The sequence below is a fragment of the Ochotona princeps genome, chromosome 8, assembly GCF_030435755.1.
Source record: "Ochotona princeps isolate mOchPri1 chromosome 8, mOchPri1.hap1, whole genome shotgun sequence".
Lineage (NCBI taxonomy): Eukaryota > Metazoa > Chordata > Mammalia > Lagomorpha > Ochotonidae > Ochotona > Ochotona princeps.
The window spans coordinates 65,544,644-65,563,315 of record NC_080839.1 but is presented as its reverse complement, the minus strand read 5'-3'; the positions used below and the strand labels follow the sequence as shown (position 1 = coordinate 65,563,315).

Below are 18,672 nucleotides of genomic sequence, written 5' to 3'. Positions count from 1 at the left end.
ATTAAAGTTGCCCCAGACAAATCCTCAGTAGAAAATGGGTTTGGAGATTCCCACTTCATCTTACAGTGACAAAGTCACGGTAGTTTTGGATTTCTGTTTTCATAGGCTAACACCAAGTTTCATCTAACTTGATCTATTTAGTTTGTACAACTAAGTCACATTTAAGTTATTACTGTCTTGAAAATTATAAATTAAATGACAGCATTAAAAACATTTTGAGAAAATTTTATCTGTGTTTTGTTTAAGTGTTTTTCATATCTACTTGTTTTGCCTGTATAAAAATTTGATCCTGTACAAAATATGTGTTCAGATGGGATTCATTTTTAAAAGGATGATTCACACCAAGATTCTATTGAATGAAATATTTTAGATTGATATAGAGTCACATTTGATATGTAAAAATTGGGGCATAGAGGACTCTTCTAGGTATAATTTATGCAAAAGTTACATGTATGTGATGAAATTTATGATAATTAGGAAAATACCTCTGTGGTTTAGTGGTAAGAAATGATAGAAAGTATCTGAAAAGAAATGCTACTTAGGATTCATGATACCATCTTAACTAAACTAGAAATTTTTCACGTTAAAGATCCCACTCTCTGTCTCTTTTACTTACCCCACTTTCATCACGAGGTAGAAAGATTTGTTACTCTGATTCCCATAATCTTGAGGAGTGGGAGGAAGTTGTTCACTTATCCACTTGGCTCTTTTCCTGGAATCTGGCATTTGAAGCACTTCTTGAAACGTTTAGAAAATGGTAATAATGGTACTTTGAGCCTCATCTTTCTTGAGGATTCCTTGTGTTGCCTTAGTGTGTATCTGGTATGTTTAAAAACTGTTGATCATTTTACTTTGTTTTTTTTCTTTGAACACCGTTAACCATGGCACTTCAATGCTTAATTGAATATGACTACTGCCTGTAGATGCAGGATTTGCTTTCTGTGAATGTTTGTGTCCTGTGTCCAGGTGATTTTCTAAGAAGAGCTCATGAATTGACATTCCCTCCAAGTCCAGTTTGTGGTCTTTGTGTTCCTGTATCCTAGGAGGCTGTGTTAGGAATTAATTCACACCTTTGTCTTATTTCCCCAAACTGATGTTAAATCAGTTAGCCAACTGTCAGATTCTGTTCAAAGGGTGATAGGTATGTGATAGTACTGGTGACGGTGCTCATCGTTGCGTGTGTTGGCACATTTAGCAGAGAGGAAAAAGCTGAACCATACTGGGAAATGAGGTTGCATCAGCTTACTGACACATGGAACAAAATGGCTGATGGACACAGGCGAGGAAGAGCTGTGAGCAGCTGACCTTTTAACACACATTGACACCCTCTCGCCCCCGGCTAGTGACGTAGCCAGTCAGCATACAGGACTTTGACCCAAATAGAAGTTCAATATATTTTCTTCCCCCTGGGGAGGACAGTAGTGGCCACAATGGAAAAAATTACTGATTCTCCTTTACCATGGTTTATCAACCACAGCACTAGTGACATAATGGATTGCAGAACTCTGTTGTGGGGGCCATCCTGTGCACTGCAGGATGTTCTGCAGTGGCTCTGACGTCTAACCAGTGGATATCATTAGCAGTGTTTACCCGAATTGGCACAACCAAGCATGTCTCTTAACAGTAAGTGTTCTGTGGAATAAAGCACACTTAACCTGGTTAAGAACCTTGCACTTGACCCTTTTGGCTGATCATTTATATGACCAAGACAAATTCTTAGATGATAGCTTATGCGTTTTAAGTATTTTAGTAACACTAGAAAGGTTGTACCAGTTTACTTTCCTAACAGTGATGTAGGGTATTTCCTATTTCCCTAGACCCTCAGCCAAAGTGATAAATAAGAAATCGTGTTGTCGTAATATTTTAACTCAAATGGTTATAGATTAAATTGGGTATATTATCGGTTTTTATTATTTATTTGTAGATTGTCTTTTGTGTATTGCTTATTCTTTGTCAGTTTTCCTCCTGGGGCTATTAATTTTTATTTATGGCATGGGATTTTTTTATTGTTACTTGGTAAAAAAGTGTATTTTTTCTTTATTGTTGCTGACTTTTTTTTAGCAGACCCTGTGCCTTTGTCTATTAGATTAAATTTATTACGATCTGTTTTTTGTCACTTTTAAAAAAGATTTATTTTATTTTTTGAAAAACAAGGGAGAGATCTTCTATCCAGTAGTTCATGCCCCAAATGGTTTGTCTGTCTTGTTCATCCTATTCCTGGTACTTAGTACAATGTCTGTCACATGTTGGTCTCCTGAATTTTCGAGGATGATCTAACTTCTGTTACTACCACCACGACCATCGGTACCACCACTACTACTACTATTACTACTAATGTGCACTAAGTAAAAGAAACAGTTTATTTTAAAATACTTCACTGTTTGCCACTTCATTTTGGTTGTTGCTGCTGTTATTGTTTTTGCTTTATTTACTTGAAAGGCATAGAGGAAAAAAAAGAGAGAGAGGATTATCCCCTAGCTCTGTCTCCCAGTGCTCACAGACAACCCTGGGTCAGGCCAAAGCCCAGCAGCTGGAGACTTCATCTATGTCTCCCATTGCCCAGTACCTTCCAGGATGTTCACAAACAAGATGCTGGTATCAGGAGTGGAGCCAGGACTTGGACCTAGGTACTCCAACCAGGAATGTCAGCTTCCCAAGCAGCATCTTAGCCACTCTGCAAAATACCTGCCTCTACCGCCTGTTTCCTTGAAGTCATAAGCTAGGCTTCTTGATTATTTTTTCCCATGTCCCCAGCATTGTCTGTTCACCATATAAACAATGATGGTGAAGTGTGACCATAAATGAACACATATTATTACCTGATTGTAACTTAATGTTCCCCAAGTTGGAATGACTTATTAAAATGTGTAAGTACATTTGCTGCTCGTTACTCTACTTTAGAAGATAATATGTGATTTATAATTGTGATAAAATGAAATAGAAATACTTGAGATACTCTTCAATGGATTTTGTTGAATATTTATTGCTGCCCTTAAGAGGGCACAAAGAATTAGTAGATAATTCTGTCAGCCAGCAGCGTGGTAGAGTAGCCAGAATCTGTGCATGCATAGAACAAATTGTCCATGTGAATACTTAGCCAGTTGTAATTGTTACATGAAGTGAGCCAATGTGGGTTTTGTTTTATACTTTAGTATAAAACTGTCTATTCACAGGTAGAAAGCCAGTGGATGGTAACTGTGTCTCTGCCTCTCCAATAAATAAAAATTTAAAAGAGAAAAAAAACCCAGACAAACCTGGGAATGTCCTCTGACAAATTAATGATCCTCATCTTATTTGAGCTTCCAGCTGTATTAATGTAGTTGAATTAGAGCAGGTTTATTATTTCTACAAATTAATTTTCTAAATGTTTTGTACCTACTCTGTACCAAATTAAAATACCCATCTGGGAGCTTAGTTTAGTATGGGAATTAGACACAACACACATGATTGCACAACCAATGTATAAATGGAAATGTGTTGGAGGTCTGAATCAAGATACTAGAGTGAGAAAAGTAAAATTTTAGCTAGAGCTTGCACAATGGTTAGGAAGTAGACCAATGAAGATGTGAAGGGTTATTCCCAGCAGGGAATATATTGCAGTGAAGCTAAGAATGGGGAAAGAAGATTGGGCATGACGAGGAACTGAGGAAAGACCAATGTTTTTAAGCATAGTGTAACTGAGGAAGAGTTTGTTATGAGTTCTGAACTTCAGAAACTCCCTGGAAAGGCTGTAACCAGTAATAGGAAATCAGATAGGTAGGTAGGTAAGTAGGGGTGTGTGTGTGTGTGTGTGTGTGTGTGTGTGTGTGTGTGTGTGTGTGTGTGTTTGATTGAGTTTGAGTTTGAAGTAGACTGGAAGGGGTTTGTAATTGAATATGTAAGATGAGAGAGTAGAGTAGATTTCAAGGGTAATAACCTGGGTCCTAAGAAGCAGCAGATGGGTGAGCATGAATGTGCCTTTTTTGTTGATTGGGAAGAATAAAGGAAAAAGAGAATGAAGAGTTTTAGTTTGGAACTTAAACAGCCAGATGTGTGTAGAAAAGAGCATAAAAATAATAGGAGCATTCATTTGATAGGGATTTGTCTCCAAAATGGCTGTTTTTACCACGTCCAGAGTTAGTATGACATTAAGCAGCCTAGAGTTGTCACTGTTTATCTCTTTAGTGTAAATGTAATCATGGGTGTAAGAGTTGTTGATATTTTATATTTAGTGGTTGAAATAGAGTATTAAGACTACAGTTCTGGCTGTAAGCATAAAGTCTGCTTTTTTGAAATCACAATTAAGATACAATAAAGTGCTTGGAGTTGGTTTCCTGTGCTTTTCTTTATCTTGAAAATTTAGCATTTAAGTGTCATTGTTTCCCTAGAAGCAGTATGCGCATTAAAATTAAAAAGCTATATGATGGTATATCAAGTATCCTGAATGTATTAGTGAAATAGGAAACTATAACAGGCAACTAAATGAATGCATACTGTCTAAGTCATGCAGAAATGAGAGGAAAACATGACAGCTGCCTTCATTAAAAGGTGATTGCTGTGCAGAAAGAAAATTAGGTTTATTGGTGTGCTTGTTTATTAATCAAACACTTCCATGGTGTTTGGTATGTGCCAGACACTGTTTTCAGTAACTTAAAAATATTGAACGTTTACTTTTCTAACAACTCTTGACTAGGTACAAGCATTATTCTACCTTTTGTAGTTAAGGAAAATGAGACATGGAAAGGCACATGTCAGGGAGTTGGTTATGAGATTGTACTCCAAAATTGGTAGTCATGCCATACTGCCTCAGTTGGGAGAAGAGCATTTGGTTGCTTGTAGGCGTATGTGAACAACTGAAGTTTAGTTACCTTATTGAACTACCGTGAAGTTTTGTTCTATCAGAATACCAAAGTTTATTAATGTAGTCTACTATTCATGGCATTTGGATTATTTCTATTTTTTGCTTTTCCAAACATTAGTAGGATAAATGTTTTCTTTATATGTGTTGTACATATGCAAGAAACTTTCTCTGGGAAGGTAGTTGTCTTTATTATTGATCTGCTGGAAGCTTTTTTTTTTTAAGAGTCACAGTGAGAGAAGGGAATCTTCTATGTGTTGGTTCACTCCCCTACTGGCTGCAGTGGCCAGAATCCATGAGCTTCTCCAGGTCTCACACATGGGTGCAGGGGCACAAGCACTTGGGCCTCCACTGCTTTCCCAAGCACGTAAGCATGGTGCTGGATGAGAAGTGGAGCAGCTGGGTCTCACACTGGCTCTCTCCTGGGATACTAGGACTGCAGGCTAAAGCTTTAGTGCTACATCTCAGTGCCAGCACCCACCGGCAAAATATCTACCACCTAATGAAGATTTAGTGCCTTGCCGGATTGCCTTTGGAGGCCTTATCCTGTAGTTTTTGTCTTTCTGACACAATTATGCTTGTTAACATCTGTGAATTTGCTTGGATTTTTAAAGATACCTAAAATATTATGTTGAAATAAGTGTTTTATTTTTTGAGAAAGATATCAAAGAATATGCACAAAATAATTTTTAATAATAATAATGAAAAGTCTTTTAAAAATGAAAGATTAACAAGCAAAAATAAATGCCTTTTGCTATTCAAATACAAAAAGTAAACAGTTTTGCTCATTTTTCTCCACCCTGCAGTCTCCTCTACATAGATAGTGTTAATAAAGCAAGCAACTCCACACAATGGAGAAGTAACTAAATTTTACACATGCTCTAGCTGAAATTGTTAAATGGTTAGCTTAAATTGTTGCTTAATATGGATGGTTTAATTTCCAAGTTTCACTGAAATTATTATCTTTTTACTTGGAGTGCATGATTCTAGTGTCATCAGCAGGAAGGTTGTAATACTAGTTTGTTTCCTTTTATGAAAATCTTGTGGTTTCTTCCAAGAAAAAAAAAACCTTTTTTCTTCACATAATTTTTCAAGTGCTTTTTCTTTCTCAAATTTTATTTGGGGTAAAGTTAACAAGAACACACAAGTTACTGTGGAAGTATAACTCCATGTAACCAGAATAATTTATGGTTGCTTCTAGTGTTAATGGTTTATTTATAAGGACTCACTTTTCAATGGCAGCATAGCTGTCAATCTAAGCTCACTGAGAATATTTTCTAGCGTTGTTCATTTCTCTCCCCATCAGAAAGGGTATCCTAAAGAAAAATAACAAGTCAAACAGATACAGCCTTGAAAAGGCACTAACTTTATTCAATAAGGTCTATTCATTGGTCTTTGAAATATTGTTATTAACAAGTTACTTTCATTCTACTTCCAAAGTACTATAACCTGAGTAAGAAAATCCAGTGCCCTTACTGGTCTGAAATGTCTTTTACTCCCTTACGGACAGTAGGTTCTTTTGACTGGCCTCACGATTAATGAAAAAGAAAGCACAGGTTCTTTTGACTAGCATCACACAGGATACCAGTTGCTAATAGAGGATTTCCTCCCCCTGCTTTCTAAAAGTTGCAATCATGAGTCAGTGTATGTGTTTGCAGAGGTATTTCCTTGGTCTAAAGCTGGTCATTTTTCTAAAATCTCCTCCTGAATTGTTTGTACTGGTCTTAGTGCCCCTTGTTATTTATGTTTCTTCATGTAATACTTTGTGTAATTGAGTAATTTCAGTTGGTAACTGGTTTGTCAGGTTGGTGAATTTTAACGTTGTCAAACATACTTAAGTGGCAACAATTTACATGATGTAAAAATTTTACAACACAAAATAATAGAAAATCTAACGTTTAGAATCAATAGCATATAGCATTTGCCCCTGGGTAAAGAGGGTAGCCTGAACACATACTTACATTATTTCCTTCTAAAAGCAATTTAGCTAAACAACAAAAGAGAATCAGTTATTTTAATGTTATAAATCCAGAAAGGTCAAGGAATGGAAAAGTCTTAACAATTTTTGAGGCAAGAAGACAGCCTAGAATAGTAGTAGCGATATTATTTGCCCTGAGTAAACCCTCTTGTAAGAAAGGCTAAGAATCATTTACACCTGTTTTTTGACTTAGGTTTTAACTTAAATTATACTTGTCCTGGTAAGTCTCCAGAAGAGCTGAGTGTTCTGTTGAGCTGGATAACCGTGGAAGCAGATGAGGAAAGGAAGAGAGCTAAAGTAAGGAAGACCGTTTTAAGCGATCTGAAAAGCCCAGGTCTGTGTCTGTACTGTACACTTTGCCACTGTTCCAGCGCTCTCCTTCCTCACATGTGGGAGACTCTGAAGTGCATGCTCCAGGTTCAAGTGGAGCATCTCTGGCCTGATGAACACCAGGCACATACATGGAAGGCCGAGGAATGTTAAATGAGCAACTAAAGTTTGAGTGCTGAGAATTGCTGCCCTCTTCCTCGTAATTGGCTCCCGAAATTGATAACTAAGCCTTTAGTGTTGGAGAGGGGCGGGGGTTGGGAAGACATCTCTGGGACTTTGACTAACCCAGGGAAAAAACCTAAAGGCAAAAAGAGCTAGACATGAATATTGTGCCCCCATTGGAGTCTTGACTTATTGTGGGATGCAGGTTAACAATTTTGAAACTACTTTATATGCACATAGTTGTTGCAGAAATAAATGGATAAAACGGTAAAGAATGAGAGGCACATTTATCACTTCAGCAGTTGTGCACTGACAAAAGACTTGGGCACAATACCCCATTGTGAGGCTGCTATCAGTAAATCCCATGTCCCTACTTAAAAATAAGAAAGTGCACTCAGGCTTCTGAGGAAGGCCTCAGATACAATTTATAAAAACCAAATCATTCAATAGGAAAAGAAAACTTCCAGGGGAAGCAGATAGCTGAGAAAACTTATGTATGCAGTTAGGTATGTGAGAGATTTTTAGAAATTAATGGAAAATGAAAAAGTTAGGCATAGATTGAAAATTTTTGCACCAAAGTGAACTTATAATTTTTTTTTTTTTGAGAAGGTGGTTGTAAGGATTTAATGGAATGGTGTTTGGTGATTATGACATCCAGAGCATGTTTTCCTTGACATGGCAACAGTTATTACCTAGAAGACAAAGACATTTCTGTCAGCCATGTAACAGGGTTCACAATCTATGCAGTTAGTAAGTTCTGTTAATTTGAACTATCTGAAGTACTAAGTTTTAACTTATTTATTTTATAATACAGTTCCATACACTCTGGGATTTCCCCTCCCCTCTTCACACCACTAATATGTAACTTTGGAGTTTAAAATGCTGCATGAGTTCAGGTAGATGGATAGATGAGTATTAATTTGTTCTGTATGTATTTATATCTTTAAATTCTCATCTGGCACTTCTGACTTTCCAAATTAATAAAGCAAGAAGATTTTAGACTTGCCTTTCACTCCTTTCCTGGGTTAGTTCCTTCCAGGTGCTGCTCTGTCACCCTGCTTTTGTCTGATTCTTAGAGTTGAGGTGCTGTGTTAGTCCTCCTATCTGCCAGAGGCTATTATGGGCGAAAAAGGTCATCTGAAAAACATCTATACCCGTGACACAATTTATGCAACATTCTCAGAGTGACACAATTATGGGCATGGAAACAAGCAAGTGGTTACCAGAAGTTAAGGGAAGAGGAGAAACAATGTAAGAGAAATTGTCTCTGAGGTGATGGAATAGTTCTGTCTCTCAGTTGTGGTGTAGTTATGTGAACCTGTACCTGTATGTGTACAGTAAGGTCATATTGTTACAGAGACATGCAAAAAATGAGTACATGCCCAAACTGGCAAATTCAAATAAGGTCTCTGTTACATGTAATTGTGTTGTGCCAACTTCCTGCTGTCTGTTAGCTTTGGTCTACATTCCCTGCTTCCTCAAACCTACAAGATGCAGGTTCACTCCTTTAAGCATAACCTCCCAGCACTGAAGGGGAGTACTAGGAAGAGTTTTCTAATGGCAGCTTCTACAATCCTCATCCTGCATATGTGAATGAATTAGACTTTTTTTTCTTTCCATTATCAAATCTCCTATGTACTCTACCTGTGGTGATCGCTTTCCAATTTGTTCAAGCTGTTGCTTTTTATATTTTGGCCAAATTTTATCATTGTCATTGGTCAGCAAGTTTGACTCATATGAGCTAGTCTGTTAATACAGGAGATTTGTAAATTTCTTAAAAAGTTAAAGTAAAACATAGAAACTTCAAATACATTCTCCATATTGGATAAATCAAAGGAAGAATTAAACGATAACAAAATATGAAAATTACGATTTGTAAGTAGGAGGAAGGATAAACATAGAATGCAGGCAGCAATAATTTTCAGGACAGATGAATGTGTCTTTTCAAAGCTTAAGGAGATAGTGCAATTAGGCATTACCTAGGCAGCAACTTTAAATAGAAATATACATTTAATTAATCGCTAGAAGTAACTTCAACGTGTAATCGATCTTCATCCAATGTCTTCTGGAAATATCTTTGTATTTGGCCTTTAAAGTCGCATTTTCTATGTTTTCTAGCGTTCTTGACCTTTATTGTTTATTAGAGAATAAAATGACCATCTAACCTCCCCTTTGTTTTTATTTGTTCTTCTCATTTCTTTTAGTTGTTTGTGTGATTGGCCTTAAATGAGGTGAGAGTGGAGAGAATAGAGCCGTCCTTGGAAAACGTCACTGCCCTTTCCCCAGAAGCCGCTTTCTGGAACACTAGATTTGACCATATCTCTTTTGAGGACTCAGTATGAACAAAGAAGTCTCCCAGGTAGGAACCACAGCTCTGAATTCAGAGAGCTTTGATTCTACTCAATCATTTGATTGCTGTTTTACCATTATTATTTATAGAATATGTTTTTGGTGTTAGAAACTTCAGGGTTATTGTAAATCTAGTGCTGACCTTTCTAGTGAAAATATTTCAACTTGTAGTCGGCTCTTTGTGAGTCATTTTAATGCATATAAAACTACTACTGACTTCAGACTTTACCTTGAAAACTCTGATCCTCACTGACCCCAGAAAAATGATCCCAGAAAAGCTACCAAACCATCCGCAGATTTCTAACATTTATCCAGTAATTGTGCATATATTTATCTATGTTTAATAAACATTTGGACCTCTTTGCATTGCTGCTCTTTTTTAGTTTGTGGACCAACTAGAGAGAACCTGCCCATGAATATGACAGGAATTGCAGCCATAGATAGAAGGAACACACAATAAGCCAAGATGGTACACAGAAAGTTGAAGAATGGTCCAAAACAGCAAATCAGGATGGGAAGGCTTCCAGAAGGAAATCTGTTTTGTATGTTTGAAATCAAACAGCAATCCCTCCTTGGAGTATATGCCCAAATGAAATGAATCACCCTCTCATAGAAGTATATGCACTCTATTCATCACATGTACAGAATAACCTGGATATCTGTCAGTGGACAAAGGGGTAAAGAAGCTAGCACATATATAGACACAGATGTTTATGCATGAAATAGTATTCAGCCTTAAGAGAGAAGCAGTCCTGATCTGTGCCTCAACAGGGGGAACATTATGCTAACTGCAAGACATTTGCCACAACCACTGCGTGCTGCCTGGGAATCCCGCATCAGAGCCCTGATTGGAGTCCAGACTGCTCTGCTTCTGATTCAGCTCCCTGCTAACATGCAAAGAAAGGCAGTGGAGAATGGTTTGAGTCCTCAGGCCCCTCCCTGAACCCACATGGGAGACCCAGAGAAGCACCTGGCTCCTAGCTTCAGATTGGCTGGGTTCCAGATGTTACAGCCATTTGGAGAATGAACCAATGGATGGAAGATATCTCACTGTTTCTCTATCCTACCTTTTCTCTGCGTCATTCTGCCTTTCAAATAAAATAAATCTGTTTTAAAAGAGTAAGTGAAAATTAAAAAGAATCAAAATCCTGACTAGACATGTCTCAGAAGAAATTGATGTGTAGGGCCCGGCAGCGTGGCCTAGTGGCTAAAGTCCTCGCCTTGAATGCCCCGGGATCCCATATGGGTGCCGGTTCTAATCCCGGCAGCTCCACTTCCCATCCAGCTCCCTGCTTGTGGCCTGGGAAGAGAGGAGAGGACGGCCCAAAGCTTTGGGACCCTGCACCCGCGTGGGAGACCTGGAAGAGGTTCCTGGTCCCGGCATCGGATCGGCGCGTACCGGCCCATTGCGGCTCACTTGGGGAGTAAAACATCGGATGGAAGATCTTCCTCTCTGTCTCTCCTCCTCTCTGTATATCCGGCTTTCCAATAATAATAAAATCTAAGAAAAAAAAAAGAAATTTATGTGTAAATGGCCAGTAAGTTCATAAAACAGTGTCCAGTATCATTAACAGTTAGGGAATGTGAATGAAAAGCATAATATTATTTCATATCCACTATAGTGTTTTTTGAAAGACAAAAATAGCTTTTTTTAGCAAAAATGTGGAAATTTTGAATTCTCATACATTTCTAGTGGAAATTTAAGATTCTGTGGTCATTGTGGGAAAGTTTGGTAGTTTCTCAAAAACGAATTACCATATGACCTAACATTTCCACTCCTCGTTATAACCAGCTAAACAGAAACATGTTCATACAAAGCCTTGTATATAAATATTCATAACAGCATTGCTGGCAGTACCCCAAAAGTGGAAACAACCTAAGTTTCCATTATCTGATGAGTTAATGAACAAAATATGATATCTCCAAGTTATGGAATATTATTCAGACATTAAAAGGATAATGAAAACCTAAGCCGTCATCCTTTCTCACTACCTGAGAAAGATTTCATTTCTCATTAAAATGAAAAAACAAGATTAAAAATTTCTTTTAGAGAACCCATGGTGTCTAAAGATTCTAGTTTGAGAAATTTCTTTTTGGAAATTGCTCACTATAGAAACACTTATTTATCATGATTTTTATTCTTTATACATCTACAAGGTGGGGAAGTTTAGCGTTTTAGAGTGTCACTTTCACGTACGTGCCTCTCTTTGCCAACAGCCTTGGCCTTTAAAGTATGTCACTAGGATTGATACTGATTTTTTCAAGTTATGCTGTTTTCAACTAAATTTGAAAGATGAAAGACAAATTTCCACGGAAGGAATTTGTTTGTATTTTGATTTATTTATTTATTTATTTATTGTAAAGTCAGATACACAGAGAGGAGGAGAGACAGAGAGGAAGATCTTCCCTCCGATGGTTCACTCCCAAGTGACCACAACAGCCAGTACTGCGCCTATCCGAAGCCAGGAGCCAGGAGCTTCCTCCTGGTCTTCCACACGGGTGCAGGGTCCTAAGGCTTTGGGCCGTCCTCAACTGCTTTCCCAGTCCACGAGCAGGGAGCTGGATGGGGCGGGGCTGCCTGGATTGGAACTGGTGACCATATGGAATCCCAGCGTTTTCAAGGCGAGGACTTTAGCTGCTAAGCCATCGAGCCAGGCCCACCAAAGGAATTTGTAACTCAATTGAATTTATAAAGCACTGTCCTGTTTGTTCAGCTTTCACCTATTTACTTTAGTCTGCTGCTCTCTGGAGATTGTCTTAGCATCAAGTCAAAAGGGTACTTTGACTCAGAAATATTACCTCTTTTTAAAAGTTTAAAAGGTGATACCTCTTTTTAAAAGGTGATACAAAAAAAAAAAGGTGATACAATAACCTATCAGCTAGAGTCCTCTCCTTGCATGCGCTGGGATCTAATCTCGGCAGCCCCGCTTCCCTTCCAGCTCCCTGCTTATGGTCTGAGAAAGCAGTCGAGGACAGTCCAAAGCCTTGGGACCCTGCACCCGTGTGAGAGACCTGGAGGAAGTTCCTGGCTCCTGGCTTCTGATTGGCGCAGCACTGCCCGTTGCAGTCACTTGGGGAGTGAATCATCAGACAGAAGATCTTCTTCTGTCTCCTCCTCTCTGTATATCTGACTTTACAATAAAAATAATTTTTTTTTTTTCAAAAAGGTGATATGCAAATTAGTTTCCTGAAACCAACATTTCTTTTCTTGATAACCCTTATTTAATTACTCTACCAAATATGAAGCCATTTCTGATAAATACACCAGCTGTAATAGATTTTCCTCAGCAGAGGTTTTGTGTTTCTGTGTTTCTTACCTTTTATACACAGAAAACAGTTAATGCTAGAATAGTTGGGAATTCTGAGCTCTCTCTTTTGCTTCTTATTTTGATAGGTATTCCTGGCTGGCTACAGCACTAGAATCTCAGAAAAATTTAGCGGATGTGAATCTGCAGCTAAGTAGTGTGAGGATAACATGGCAAAATAATCTAGCGTTAGTGTGATTTATTTATTTATTGTTCAGAATGATGCAATTGTTATGTTATTTAGGTTGTGTAATTGCAATGTGGCTTTGTGTCTCCACGTTGTTGTAATATAATGAAGATTGTCTCTCCAAAATAGATCATGACTTACTCAAAATTGTAAGATATTTTCCAATTTCTAAACCAAAAAGGTAGTTTTCCACCCTACATTTTATAAGGACAGAAATAGGAATTTCAATAAATTAAAAAATTTTAAGAAAACTCAGGTTGACATAGGGAATTAACGCAGCACCTATGACATAAGTATTGCATGTGTGTGCTGGTTCTTGTCCCAGCTGTTCCATTTCTGATCTAGCTCCCTGCTAATGGACTGAAAATAGCAGCAGAAGGTGACCGAATTGCTTGGGCCCCTGCCACCCATGTGGGAGACCCAGAAGAAGCATCTGGCTTCTGCCTTTGGCCTGGCTCAGCCCCAGCCATTGTGGTCATTTGGAGAGGGAAGCAGCAGATGGAAGATCGATTGATTGATCTATCCTATTTGCCTTGTCTGTTTCTTTGTATCTGCTGCTGTCTCTTTAGCAGGGAGCGGGATTGGATGTGAGTGGAGCATTCAGAACCCAAACTAGTGTATATGTAGGATGCTGACACCAGAGGCAACAGCCTTGTCTGCTACGCCAAATGCCAGGCCCAATCTTTTTTTATTTTTTAACGCATGACTTAACCAAGGTCTTCTTAGCTCCCATGCATTTTTAAAGATTTGTTTATTTGTTTATTTGAAAGGCCAAATAACAGCTTCCATCTGCTGATTTATTACCCAAATGCCCACAACAGAAAGGTCTGAGCCAGGCTGAATCAAGAAGCCAGGTCTCCCTCTCCATTGAGGTTTCTTTGGGCCTCCTCAAATGAACCACTGGACTCAGAACTCCAACCACAGTTAAAATCATAGGATCTGTGGTCTGACCATGGAGTGCATGTGTCAGATCTGGATCTCCTTGGTTGTTGAAACCTGTGCAGCAGACAGCATGCCCAGTGTCATGACATGACAACTAGTTCATTGAGACCTGCAGAGGACCTCTAGTGTGATGGAAGGCAGAACCAATTGGGTAGCTTTCCAGGCCAAGCTTTACAGCAAGTATCTGGGAGACTGTTCTGGTCTCTGATGTGGGTGGCAGACCCCCCCCCCCAAGTATTTGGATCATCTTTTACTGTCTTCTTAGATATATTAGCGAAAGTTTGGAAGTCAGTTATCGAAGACTCAAACCAGCTATCAGGTATGAGATGCCAGCATTGCAAGTAGTGGCTTGCACCACTGTGTCAAAGCCAACCCCATGCCCTCAGTAGGAGGATCAAGTTGATTCTTTATCAAGGAAGTTATATTTTGACAATGACATTTGAACAGTGCTCTTGCTGCTGTTAAAAGACAAATGAGAAGTAAGAATGATAGGAATTAAGGATCAAGGTGAAAAGGGTCATGTGTAAATGTAGAATTGGCTATTTAGTTCCAAACCGGGATATTATTATATCTGGGAATGAAGAAGGGGGAAACCATGTGAAGTCTCTTGTTATTGGGTGTGCATATTTACCATTGTGGTTAAGTTACTCGTTAGATTGTCTACATCATCTGTCAGAAAACCTAGATTCAAATTCCAGCTCTGTCCCTTATTATAGTTACCTGCTAAGGCACACCCTAGGAGGCAGCAACTGATGACTTAGGCAGGTGGACTCACGTGGGAGATCCAGCTTGAGTTACTGTTCCTGGATTTCACAGCTAGTGGAGATATCTAGACTGCAAACCAGTAAGAGAGCATGTGCTGTCCTATGTGCCCTCTCTCTGTCTCTGCCTTTCAAATAAAGAAAATTAATTAGAATCTGTTATTACAGAAGAACCTGCATGAAATAGATACCAATTCGGAATGAAAAGTAGTAGAATAATATCAATGACAAGATTATAATCCTAGGAGTTAGATACTTTCATAAACTGAACTTGTGAAGAAAAATTTTAAATGTACCTTTTTGATTACATGAGAAAATAAAGTAATGGTAAGCTTTTATGTATTACTTATATAATTATAATAAATAATATATACTTATTATAAATAAATAATATTTATTAACAGGATATGGCAGTCTTTGGTCTCCAGGAAAAGATGAGAAATAATTACTCAGACCTATTAGTTAAAACCATTGGAAGGGGTTCTTACAGATTTCAGTGTTCCTTTTATCAGACCTTCCTGGTGTAACTGTTAACATGAAGTACTGTGGTGGGTTTATAATTTAGAATTTAAGGAAAAGGTGAATTTTTCCCCATGTAAGTATGATATCTGTTGTTTCTGTGAAAGTACATGGAATAAAAGAATGATGCGCTATATTGTTTGGCACTAATAAAATCCATACTGTAGTGATTGTAAGGCCAGGGATGAGGTCTGAGTTTCCTTGGGGATTTTCAGGAAAGTGGTGGTTGATAAGGGACCAATCAGAAGGGATCTTCAAGAGCAGTTACTAGTACATGAGAGAGGCCTCATTGGCAGATGAGTGAACTGACTTTGTGTTCTCTGGCGTCTGTACCAAGGTTCTCGCATAGACTAAACAATTGCTCTTTCTGCCTGATTATATAAGCATAAGGTTAAGAAGTATCTTCTTAACTGTAATCAAGTATGATTGTGTTATTTTCCTGTCAATATAAGGAGTCTAAATCTTTTGAATAAAAATTGTTTTAAATCCTTTAACAAAACAGGGTCTATATAATAAATGCAAAAGATTATTTCCCCGACTCTGGTCATGCGTTGAGTTTTGCATACACATATGAAAGTGATTTCTTTCTCTCCTTGAAAAAACAGCGTATATTTATTTGTCCTGATAATGTTATCATCCTAATTAACAAAACAGTTTTATAAAGGAGTAATACTTTTGTATTCTAGATGAGAAAGTATAGGAACACTGACTAGCTAATGACTCCTGCATTTTTGTATTGTTGCTAATGATTTTCTGATGGTTGCAATAATTTGTTCACTGAGAGACCACAATGTTTGCTTATTTCAACTATGTTTAGAAACGGAGGGCTTCCCATTCCCTTATTTGGTTGAATAGGTCATAGTGGTAGATTTCTTATTGCATTTTCCTTTCTTTTTAGGTGTGAAGTTTTTCAACATGAGTGGCCTTGGGGACAGTTCATCCGACCCTGCTAACCCAGACTCCCATAAGAGGAAAGGATCGCCGTGTGACACACTGGCATCCAGGTGGGAAGCCCTCTTCTCAGACTGTTCCTGGAACATTTGCATTATTGTTTTTCAGTGTTGCTTCAGAATGTTTGTTTCATCTTCTTCCAGATGAATGTTGCTTCACTGAGTCCTTTATACTCTCTGTGTTTACTCCCTTCCCGGGCTCTTTGCAAATGCTTCTACCGCAGTCCAGCTTGTTTCTTCTTGGTGTCCTATCCTTAATACCTGTACATCTTCAGATTTCAGCTTAACCTTACTAACTTTAAGGGATACTTCTTTGCTTCCATAAACACGAGGTCAGATCTCCCCCGTGCATGTGTCTGGCTCAAATGCTTTACATAGCTCTGACTCATAATTGTAGCCTTTCACTGGTTTTTATGATTGTTTCCTGAGACTCTGACTTATCCACTAGGTTCTAGACTAAGAAACTATGTGAATTTACATACTAATACAGTTGATAGGGTTTTATCTTATTGTTCATGTCTTATTAATATTTTATACTTGTAATATCTTATTTAAATAACGATTAAATATTAACAGTGAAGTTGGTTGAACTGCATATACTTCCTCTAATATGTAGTTTTGTGCAATGTGCCCTTTTGTAACATGGATCTTGAGACTTAAATATATATGGTTTTATTCAGGCCTATTAACTTTTGGATATTGTTATATTACATTCAATTTGAAAAATGTGTTGTCCTAAAAGTAGATGTTTTTGTAGCAATAAACAATGTTTGTTACAGATTTTTGCCCTCACAGCCAGCGCTTCTTATATAGTTCATGTTTCGTTATTAAGAGCTTCTTTAGAGTCTGTGAGGGTACATCACGAAGTCCATGGAAAAATAGAATTTGAAGATGTTTGTTTTGGTGTGAAAACCTTTTGAAGTCCACATTTTTTTTTTCTGGATGCAGGAAACTTTATTAATGGTACCATGACAAGGTAGGATTCTCTAAGCCCTGCTCCTTCTCCAGAGGCCAGAGGGAAGATTGTCACTCTGGACACTGAGTGGGAGCAGGGCTTCCCAGTGACTGAGGGCCTTTCTCTTCCTCTCATGATCTCTCCGCAGCCGATGGTCCAAGGGACATTACTCCCTGGAGGCCACGTGAACCACAAGGTCCAGCACTAACACCTAATTGCTATAAACAGATTCAGTGTCACACAACCTATTGCAAGAAATGATCTTGAATAAGTGGGTCATTGAGGGTAGTGCCAGCCCCATTGAGGGTAGTGCCAACTGGGAGGAGTTGGTGGAGGAGTTGGTGTCACTGTTGAAGGGAGAGGTGAAAGCCTGGTCCTTGGCGTATCCTAGAATGCCCTTCAGAAGTCCCTTCTATGCCGACTTCACCACCCTCTTGATGTCACCATGTTTAGCAGCTTACTCTGGACAGCAAGTAAGGTCCTCAACTGCCGCATAGGTATGACAGATGAAAGACCATCTCAGGGTTTCCCATTCAGCTCAAGGATGATCTTACCCACAACCTTGGGAGCAGGGATCATGATTTAGGTAGCTTCACACCTGTCACGCCACAGTTTCCTGCAGGAACCATTACACAGAGTATTCTGGGTAGTAGTGATGGTTTGAGCTGCATTCGCCACATGCCAAAGTTCAAGGTCATGGATGACCTTGCCCAGAGAGGCTAACAAGTTGGAGATGTAAGAAGCATTGATGATGATCTGTATGAAGTTGTCATTCTTCACATGATTTATGCCATCACAAACATGGGAATATCATTGGACATGATCACACTGTGGGCCCTGCCATTCAAATGAGCTGCAGCATTCTCCATGGTTGTAAAGGTACTAATGGACTACACAACATAACTGGCTCTAGCTTCATCCCATTTGATGTTGGTGGGGTATCTCTCTGGAAGATGATGATGGCCTCCGCATTGATGACAAGCTTCTCATTCTCAGCCTTGACCATGCCATGGAGGTTGCAATGGGTGGAGTCATTTGGAACACATAGACCATATAGTTGAGATCAGTGAATGGATTATTGATGGTGATGACATCCATTTTGCCAGAGTTAAAAGCACCCTGATTACCAAGCACTCAGTGCATCCAAATCCGTTAGCTCCGACCTTCACTCTTGTGTCCCAGGGATGAACTGGCAGTGTACGAAAAGATGCAAGTGCCCTTTGAATGGGGAAGAGCAGAGAGCCATCAATTTCTTTTTCATTTATGCATGTTCCATGCACATTTAAAGACCCTTTGTTTGTATGGACTTCAAAATTTTGGGCACCAAAATAAAGTTTTATTATGATGATTAAGAGGCAAAAAGCTCTCATCTTCTGGTTTATCTTCCAAATGCCGAC

The 18,672-nt window shown here is 38.6% G+C and overlaps 1 protein-coding gene across 5 annotated transcripts in view; it reads left to right on the top strand.

The window, feature by feature from the left end:
• Positions 1–18,672, top strand: part of NCOA1 (nuclear receptor coactivator 1) — a 230,700-nt gene that overhangs the window by 125,327 nt on the left and 86,701 nt on the right. For all 5 annotated transcript variants that reach the window (XM_058668200.1, XM_058668201.1, XM_058668199.1 and 2 more), the window contains exon 3: positions 16,269–16,374. In XM_058668200.1, coding sequence (XP_058524183.1) covers positions 16,286–16,374 — 89 coding nt within the window. In that variant the 5' untranslated portion in view covers positions 16,269–16,285. The remainder of the gene's footprint in view (positions 1–16,268; positions 16,375–18,672) is intronic.